Source organism: Entelurus aequoreus, linkage group LG03 (assembly GCF_033978785.1).
Source record: "Entelurus aequoreus isolate RoL-2023_Sb linkage group LG03, RoL_Eaeq_v1.1, whole genome shotgun sequence".
Classification (NCBI taxonomy): domain Eukaryota; kingdom Metazoa; phylum Chordata; class Actinopteri; order Syngnathiformes; family Syngnathidae; genus Entelurus; species Entelurus aequoreus.
Window position 1 is genome coordinate 1,161,716 of NC_084733.1, and position 10,593 is coordinate 1,172,308.

At 32.5% G+C, this 10,593-nt stretch overlaps 1 protein-coding gene across 1 annotated transcript in view; it reads right to left on the reverse strand.

The window, feature by feature from the left end:
• Nucleotides 1-427: 427 nt before the first annotated feature.
• cldn11a (claudin 11a) overlaps nt 428-10,593 on the reverse strand; it is a 13,515-nt gene continuing 3,349 nt past the window's right edge. The window contains exons 2-3 of the mRNA XM_062040941.1: nt 10,436-10,593; nt 428-5,616 (exon numbers count right to left, since the gene is read on the reverse strand). The exon at nt 10,436-10,593 is cut by the window's right edge and continues 7 nt beyond it. Of these exons, the coding sequence (XP_061896925.1) occupies nt 5,345-5,616; nt 10,436-10,593 (430 nt within the window). The 3' untranslated portion in view covers nt 428-5,344. The remainder of the gene's footprint in view (nt 5,617-10,435) is intronic.

The window sequence follows — 10,593 nt, forward strand, 5'->3', positions numbered from 1 at the left end:
ACACACACACACACACACACACACACACACACACACACACACACACACACACACACACACACACACACACACACACACACACACACACACACACACACACACACACACACACACACACACACACACACACACACACACACAAAGTGGTGTACAGTCTGCAGAGTCAGCAGAAAAAAAAGTTTGTCTCAGGCACATTTTAGGACATTTTCTCTCCCGACGCCAGCAACATGCTCACCTCGATGGCATGCAACGTGTGCGTGGTATCTGGCACCATGACGATACGTGTGCGTGGTATCATGCACCATGACGATACGTGTGCGTCATATCACGCAACATGGTCAGCACATCCAGTGTGTTAAGTGCGTGTTTTCCAAGTCAAGGTCGGTGACTACGAGGACAACAAAGATAAAAAGCAGAGAGACGTCACTTCGTGAAAGATTTTATTGTAGAAAATCCAAAGAAAAGCACATCAAATAACAATAAATAGCCAACAAAGTCTGGAAATACTCATTTGGTTTTGGAGCAAAGTGACACAAAATATGAATTTCCACAATTTCCTGACTTCATGTGACTTCATCAGACTTCAGACTTCATCAGACTTCATCAGGTCTCATACATTCCACAGTTTATAAGGCAAGACAACAACACGGGACTTTCCATTCTTATCACCTTTACAAGCATTTTTATAAAAAAAAACAACAATATACACTAGCGTTGAAAAGTTTGGGGTCACATGTAAATGTCCTTATTTTTGAAGGAAAAGCACTGTACTTTTCAATGAAGATAACTTGAAACTAGTCTTAACTTGAAAGAAATATACATTGCTAATGTGCTAAATGACTATTCTAGCTGCTTTTTGGTGCAATATCTACATAGGTGTATAGAGGCCCATTTCCAGCAACTATCACTCCAGTGTTCTAATGGTACAATGTGTTTGCTCATTGGCTCAGAAGGCTAATTGATGATTAGAAAAGCCTTGTGCAATCATGTTCACACATCTGAAAACACTTTAGCTCGTTACAGAAGCTACAAAACCGACCTTCCTTTGAGCAGATTGAGTTTCTGGAGCATCACATTTGTGGGCTCAATTAAACGCTCAAAATGGCCAGAAAAAGAGAACTTTCATGTGAAACTCGACAGTTTATTCTTCTTCTTAGAAATGAAGGCTCAAACACAAAATTGTTTGGGTGACCCCAAATTTTTGAACGGTAGTGTACATTTGAGAAGAAAAATCTGCAGCTTTTTCAAAATGCTTAGAGAGCGAAGACTTTTTGGGGCATCAACAAAATCACGCAGCTTGTCCGGGACGGCTAGCATACATGCTACGCTTAAGCACTCGTCAGACCTGAATGCTTATTGACACTAATAGTGTTAACAAAAAACACCAAAACACATTGTTTTGTGATTTTTAAAAGTTGCTCCAACACTTAAGTAGTATTGTTTATTATTAATTATTATTATTACTTAATTATAATTTAATTATAATTTATAAATTATAAATTATTAATTATTAATAAATTATTATTATTATTACCGTATTTTTCGGACTATAAGTGGCAGTTTTTTTCCTAGTTTGGCCGGGGGTGCGACTTATACTCGGGAGCGACTTATGTGTGAAATGATGAACACATTAGCGTAAAATATGAAATAATATTATTCACGTAAGAGACTAGACGTATAAGATTTCATGGGATTTAGCGATTAGGAGTGACAGATTGTTTGGTAAACGTATAGCATGTTCTATATGTTATAGTTATTTGAATGACTCTTACCATAATATGTTACGTTAACATAGCAGTTGGTTATTTATGCCTCATATAACGTACACTTATTCAGCCTGTTGTTCACTATTCTTGATTTATTTTAAATTGCCTTTCAAATGTCTATTCTTGCTGTTGGCTTTTATCAAATACATTTCCCCAAAAAATGCGACTTATACTCCAATGCGACTTATATATGTTTTTTTCCTTCTTTATTATGCATTTTCGGCCGGTGTGACTTATACTCCGGAGCGACTTATACTCCGAAAAATACAGTGCAAGCATTTTTATATAAAAAAAAAAAAAATACATTCGAGAAGAAAAATCTGCAGCTTTTTCAAAATGTTTAGAGAGCGAAGACATTTTGGGGAATCAACAAAATCACGCAGCTTGTCCGGGACGGCTAGCGTACATGCTACGCCAGGGGTCACCAACGCGGTGCCCGCGGGCACCAGGTAGCCCGTAAGGACCAGATGAGTAGCCCGCTGGCCTGTTCTAAAAAATAGCTCAAATAGCAGCACTTACCAGTGAGCTGCCTCTATTTTTTAAATGTTATTTATTTACTAGCAAGCTGGTCTCGCTTTGCCCGACATTTTTAATTCTAAGAGAGACAAAAGTCAAATAGAATTTGAAAATCCAAGAAAATATTTTAAAGACTTGGTCTTCACTTGTTTAAATAAATTCATAATTTTTTTTACTTTGCTTCTTATAACTTCCAGAAAGACAATTTTAGAGACAAAATACAACCTTAAAAATGATTTTAGGATTTTTAATCATATACCTTTTTAACTTTTTAAATTCCTTCCTCTTCTTTCCTGACAATGTAAATCAATGTTCAAGTAAATGTATTTTTTTTATTGTAAAGAATAATAAATTAATTTTAATTTAATTCTTCATTTTAGCTTCTGTTTTTCCGACGAAGAATATTTGTGAAATATTTCTTCAAACTTATTATGATTAAAATTCAAAAAAATTATTCTGGCAAATCTAGAAAATCTGTAGAATCAAATTGAAATCTTATTTCAAAGTCTTTTGAATTTCTTTTAAAAAAATGTTTCTGGAAAATCAAGAAGAAATAATGATTTGTCTTTGTTAGAAATATAGCTTGGTCCAATTTGTTATATATTCTAACAAAGTGTAGATTGGATTTTAACCTATTTAAAACATGTCATCAAAATTCTAAAATTAAGCTTAATCAGGAAAAATTACTAATGATGTTCCATAAATTATTTTAATTTTTTCAAAAAGATTCAAATTAGATAGTTTTTCCCTTCTTTTTTTCGGTTGAATTTTGAATTTTAAAGAGTCGAAATTCAATCAATCAATGTTTATTTATATAGCCCTAAATCACAAAAGTCTCATAAACTATGTTTCAAAATTTAATTGTCATTTTTTTCGTGTTTTCTCCTCTTTTAAACCGTTCAATTAAGTGTAAATATCATTAATTATTAATAACATAGAGTTAAAGGTAAATTGAGCAAATTGGCTATTTCTGGCCATTTATTGAAGTGTGTATCAAACTGGTAGCCCTTCGCATTAATCACTACCCAATCACTATTCCAATCCTTGAATTTATCAGACCTGAATGGTTATTGACACTAATAGTGTTAAAAAACCCCACCAAAACACATTGTTTTGTGATTTTTAAAATTTGCTCCAACACTTAAGTAGTATTGTTCATTATTAATTATTATTATTAACTGATTAAAATTTAATTATTAATTTATTAATTTATTAAGTTATTAATTTATTAATTATTATGGAATTGAAGTGGCTGGGAAGAGGGAAGTCGGGACGGCGTGGCGAAGTTGGTAGAGTGGCCGTGCCAGCAATCCGAGGGTTGCTGGTTACTGGGGTTCAATCCCCACCTTCTACCATCCTAGTCACGTCCGTTGTGTCCTTGGGCAAGACACTTCACCCTTGCTCCTGATGGCTGCTGGTAGCGCCTTGCATGGCAGCTCCCTCCATCAGTGTGTGAATGTGTGTGTGAATGGGTGAATGTGGAAATAGTGTCAAAGCGCTTTGAGTACCTTGAAGGTAGAAAAGCGCTATACAAGTATAACCCATTTATCATTTATTTATTTAAGTCTGGGCTTCCCTGCTTAGGCTGCTGCCCCCGCGACCCGACCTCGGATAAGCGGAAAAAGATGGATGGATGGATTATTATCATTAAAAATTATAATGTATTATTTCATCAAAATCAAACCTCATTTAGACTAATAGTGTTATCATTACGCACCAAAACTAATTGTCATATTCATGTTATTGCGCAATGTTTTGGTGGTAATTAGAAGTTGTTAAAAAGAAGGCTTGCTAATTGACTTCCTCTAACACGCATGAATTATTAACACTTTTATGGCAACATGAAAAAGGTCAAATTATTGACGGGGAAAGAAGCAACATAATGTTTTGATGTGCTGAAAGCCATCGTCGTGTTTACGTTGTGCAGATATGTTGGTGGTAGCTAAAGATGAGACTTTTCCAGGAAACGATGCTACGCCATTGCTAGCATCCGCTAATGCTATTATCATGCTTCAAAAGCAATATTTGTTTGGCGCATCATATTAGATATAAAAAACATGATTATGGATGTAAAAAACATGATATTAGATGTAAAAAACAAAACAAAGGACGTCAGATGTTAGCTTCTACCAAGTGTCCAATCAGATTGTGCCTATTTGCTATTTATTCTGCTTCCTGCCACTAGGGGGCTTATTAGCACTCAAACGCTACATTGAATGTCATATTACTTTGTAAGTGACATATGCTAACAGTTAGCATGCTAACGCCTTTACAAGCTAACTTTTAGCCAATTTTGCTGCCAGACACCTCTGAGTCGAATAACTCGGTACGTGACATCTGCTAACAGTTAGCATGCTAACGCCTTTGCACGCTAACTTTTTAGCCAATTTTGCCGCCAGACACCTCTGGGTGGAATAACTTATGCAAATTTTTTTTGCCGATTTTGCCGCCATACACCTCTGTAACTTGATATTTGACACATGCTATTAGCATGCTAAAATTAGCATGCTAACGTTAGAATGCTAGCTTTTTTTTTTTTTTTTGGGACGAATTTTGCCGTCTTACACCTCAGTCATGTACCGTGATATTTGACACATGCTGTCAGCATGCTAACATTAGCATGCTAACATTAGCATGCTAGCTTTTTCCTTTTTTTTTTTTTGGGACACATTTTGCACGCGTACGCCGAGAGTTAAATAACTTGGTACTTGTCCATTCTAACTGTCGGCATGCTAACGTTAGCATAAGTGCATATACAGCATTCACACGCAATTCCTGTAAAAGTTGCATGTTCTAGTATTCAATATTCAATAGCAACTCACCGCCACCAGGGGGCGTGTTGACTGCTTGGATTTGGGGTGACTATAAAGTGAATAATTACAGCCCTTAAATGGTTGATATTCTAGCATTCACGCCATTTCCAGTTCAAACAACAAAGATTATTCGTCCAATAAAAATGCGGGAGTCGATGAGCAAAAAAGTCCACAGGCCACGCCCCCACCAAAAAAAATCAAAAGTCAGTTTGGAGGGCGCTTGACAGTTTGCGCGTACGTACGACATGGTCAGACGTGGGCGCTCTTGGCGTGGTTGGCGGAGGAGGCGGGGTCAGGGGGGGGCACCGCCTTGCCCGACTTGGAGTAATAGTAGTGGCTGTTGTCCTGGTACGGGCGGGAGGAGGCGGAGCTTGACGAGCAGCAGGCGAGCATGCAGCCGCCCAGCAGCGACAAGACCACGCCCGCCCAGCCGGCGTACAGCGAGAAGCCGAACGCCATCAGGTTGTCGTGCCAGGACACGCCCATGGGGAACAGAATGGTGGACACCAGCCCGCAGAGCGCTAAAGAGGCACGGAAGCAAAAGTAAGAATCACTCAAAATATCAACACAAGATAATCATTGCAATAAAATTACTGTCCATTTTTTTTGTAAAAAACTGTCAAATTTACTGTAGTTTTTACAGAGAATTACTATTAATTGAAATATGCTAAAATTGCTATTTTTACGGCAACATTCTGGTGATTGAACACCATCTTTTTATTTTTTATTTTTTTTATTTTTTTTTATTTTACAGTGAATTACTGTAAAAGGAAATCAGTGCCAATCTTACTGATTGACTGAACTGTCATTTTTTTTTTTTTTTTTTTTTTTTTAAAGAAGTCTGTACATTTGACAGTAAAAAAAACAGAAGTGTACTATAAAAAGTGAGGTCGTTTTTACACAGGTTTACTGTACATGGAAAAATGCTGCAATTGTTATTTTTATGGAAACATTTTGGCAAACAATTTTTACCATAATAGTGAGGTTTTTTATTTTTTTTATTTCATGTTATTTTTTACAGTGAATTAATAAGTAAAATGAAAAACAGTAAAAAAAAAAATGTTAACAGTAAAATTCTGCCGAATAAAATTGCCAGTTTTTCTATTACTGTAAAATGCAACTTTTTTTTTTCCAGAAAGAAATCTATATATTTTACAGTAACAAAAAATGTTTATTGTAGTTTTTTTCTTTCTTTTTTTGAAGAAATCTGTACATTTGACAGTAAAAAAACAGAAGTGTACTATAAAAAGTGAGGTCGTTTTTACACAGGTTTACTGTACATGGAAAAATGCTGCAATTGTTATTTTTATGGAAACATTTTGGCGACTGAACACCCAGTTTGTTTGTTTTTTACCATTAAAATTAGGGTTTTGTTCTTTTATTTTTACAGAGAATTACTGTAAAATTAAAAACAGTAACACTTTTATTTTAACAGTAAATTTCTGGCGAATAAAATTGCCTTTTTTTTCTGTAAAATGCGACTTTTTTCCCCCAGAAATAAATCTATATATTTTACAGTAAAAAAAATATATACTGTAGTTTTTACACATAATTACTATAAATTTAAATATGCTAACATTTTTATTTTCACTGCAACATTCTGGCAACCAAACACCAAGTTTGTTTGTTTTTGCCATAAAATTGAGTTTTTTTGTTTTTTTGTTTTTTTGTACAGTGAATTACTGTAAAAGGAAAACAGTAACACTTTTATTTTAACAGCAAAACTCTGGTGATGAACTCTCATTTTGTTGTTGTTTTTTTGAAGAAATCTGTACATTTGACAGTAAAATGAGGGTTTTGTTCTTTTTTTTTTTACAGTGAATTACTGTAAAATGAAAAACAGTAACGCTTTTATTTTAATAGTAAAATTCTGCCGACTGAAGTTGCCAGTTTTTCTTTCTCTGTAAAATGTGACTTTTTTCCCCAGAAAGAAATCTATATATTTTACAGTAAAAAAAATATATACTGTAGTTTTTACACATAATTACTATAAATTTAAATATGCTAACATTTTTATTTTCACTGCAACATTCTGGCAACTAAACACCAAGTTTGTTTGTTTTTGCCATAAAATTGAGTTTTTTTGTTTTTTTGTTTTTTTGTACAGTGAATTACTGTAAAAGGAAAACAGTAACACTTTTATTTTAACAGCAAAACTCTGGTGATGAACTCTCATTTTGTTGTTGTTTTTTTGAAGAAATCTGTACATTTGACAGTAAAATGAGGGTTTTGTTCTTTTTTTTTTTTTTTTTTTTTTACAGTGAATTACTGTAAAATGAAAAACAGTAACGCTTTTATTTTAATAGTAAAATTCTGCCGACTGAAGTTGCCAGTTTTTCTTTCTCTGTAAAATGTGACTTTTTTCCCCAGAAAGAAATCTATATATTTTACAGTAAAAAAAATACATACCGTAGTTTTTACACAGAATTACTATAAATTTAAATATGCTAACATTTTTATTTTTACGGCAACATTATGCCAACTAAACACCAAGTTTGTTTGTTTTTTACCATAAAATTGAGGGTTTTGTACAGTGAATTACTGTAAAAGGAAAACAGTAACACTTTTATTTTAACAGCAAAATTCTGGTGACTGAACTGTCATTTTGTTGTTGTTTTTTGAAGAAATCTGTACATTTGACAGTAAAAAAACAGAAGTGTACTATAAAAAGTGAGGTCGTTTTTACACAGGTTTACTGTACATGGAAACATGCTGCAATTGTTATTTTTATGGAAACATTTTGGCAAACAATTTTTACCATAATATTGAGTTTTTTTTTCTTTTTTAAAGAGAATTACTGTAAAATTAAAAACAGTAACACTTTTATTTTAACAGTAAAATTCTGGCGAATATAATTGCCAGTTTTTCTTTCACTGTAAAATGCGACTTTTTTTTCTCCAGAAATAAATCTATATATTTCACAGTAAAAAAAAAATATACTGTCGTTTTTACACAGAATTACTATAAATTGAAATATGCTAACATTTTTATTTTTACGGCAACATTCTGGCAACTAAACACCAAGTTTGTTTGTTTTTACCATACAATTGAGTTTTTTTGTTTTTTTTGTTTTTTGTACAGTGAATTACTGTAAAAGGAAAACAGTAACACTTTTATTTTAACAGCAAAATTCTGGTGACTGAACTGTTATTTTTAATTTTTTTTTTTTGAAGAAATCTGTACATTTGACAGTAAAAAAACAGAAGTGTACTATAAAAAGTGAGGTCGTTTTTACACAGGTTTACTGTAAATGGAAAAATAATGCAATTGTTATTTTTATGGAAACATTTTGGGGACCAATTTTCACCATAATATTGAGGTTTCTTTCTTTCTTTTTTTTAAAAACGTGAATTACTGTAAAATGAAAAACAGTAACACTTTTATTTTAACAGTAAAATTCTGCTGACTGAAATTGCCAGTTTTTCTTTTCCTGTAAAATGTGACTTTTTTCCCCAGAAATAAATCTATATATTTTACAGTAAAATAAATAAATAAAATGCTGTAGTTTTTTCACATAAATACTACAAATTGAAATAGGCGAATATTTTTATTTTTACGGCAACATTCTGGCAACTGAATACCAACTTTTTTTTTAATTTTTTTAATTTTTTTTTTTACTGTGAATTACTGTAAAAGGAAAACAGTAACACGTTTATTTTAATCCTCATTTTATTTTATTTGTATTTATTTTTTAAGAAATCTGTGGATTTGACGGTAAAACACCAGTAGTGTAATATAAAAAGTGAGGTCATTTTTTACACAGGTTTACTGTAAATGGAAACATGCTGCAATTGTTATTTTAATGGAAACATTTTGCCAACCAATTTTTACCATAAAAATAAGATTTTTTTTTTTTTTTGTAATTTTTTAATTTTTTTTTTACAGTGAATTACTGCAAAATGAAAAACAGTAACACTTTTATTTTGACAGTAACATTCTGGCAACTGAAATTGCAAGTTTTTCTTTTACTGTAAAATGTGACTTTTTTTTTTTACCAGAAAGAAATCTATATATTTTACAGTAATAAAAAAAAAACACTGTAGATTTTACACAAAATTACTATAAATTGAAATATGCTAACATTTAAATTTTTACGGCAACATTCTGTCGACTCAACACAAAGTTTGTTTGTTTTTTAAGTTTTTTGCTTTTGTTTTTTTTTGTACAGCAAATGACTTAAAAATAAAAAACAGTAACACTTTTATTTTAACAGTAACATTCTGGCAACTGAAATTGCAAGTTTTTCTTTTAATGTAAAATGTGCCTTTTTTTTTTTTTTACCAGAAAGAAATCTATATATTTTACAGTAATAAAAAAAAAATACTGTAGTTTTTACACAAAATTACTATAAATTGAAATATGGTAAAATTTAAATTTTTACGGCAACATTCTGTCGACTCAACACAAAGTTTGTTTGTTTTTTAAGTTTTTTTTTGTTTTTGTTTTTTTGTGTACAGCAAATGACTTAAAAATAAAAAACAGTAACACTTTTATTTTAACAGTAAAATTCTGGCAACTGAAATTGCAAGTTTTTCTTTCAATGTAAAATGTGCCTTTTTTTTTTTTATTTTTTACCAGAAATAAATCTATATATTTTACAGTAATAAAAAAAAAATACTGTAGTTTTTACACAAAATTACTATAAATTGAAATATGCTAACATTTAAATTTTTACGGCAAAATTCTGTCGACTCAACACAAAGTTTATTTGTTTTTTATGTTTTTTGCTTTTGTTTTTTTTTGTACAGCAAATGACTTAAAAATAAAAAACAGTAACACTTTTATTTTAACAGTAAAATTCTGGCGACTGAAATTGCCAGAGAGGGAAGTCTGGGCTTCCCTGCTTAGGCTGCTGCCCCCGTGACCCGACCTCGGATAAGCGGAAGAAGATGGATGGAAGGAAATTGCCAGGTTTTTTTTGACTGTAAAATGTGACCTTTTTTTTTCCAGAAATAAATCTATATATTTTACAGTAAAAAAAACAAATCTGGCAGCTCAGTCGCGAGACATTTACCTTCATTTTTTCCACATCATTTTACACTTAATAAAATGTACATAGAAAATTGGTACCACTGTTTTTTTTATTGAATTTTTTTTTTGTGCGTGAAATCTTTATGGACTCCTTTTTAAAGTGCAGTGCAAACAATAATCCGTACAGTAGATTTGACAGTAAACATGATATGTTATGATTTATTAATCAACGCTAACTAACTTTTTCCATAGTAATGGAGGCAACATATCGCTTTGGAGAGCAAAAATAATAAAAATGATAATAATAATAACTTCCCTATGGTGGCATTTACATGGGAGTTGCTATGATAGGCTGCCATATTGACGTACCAACGATAAGTACGAGGACTCCGCCCACGACGGCTCGTTTGTTCTTGGATCTTTGAGACTCGTTAGCGATGACGATGCAAGGCAGGGACATGAGGATGGTGACCACAGCCGGCAGACCCAGAATGGAACCTGCAACCATCAGCGCTCGAGTGGCCTGG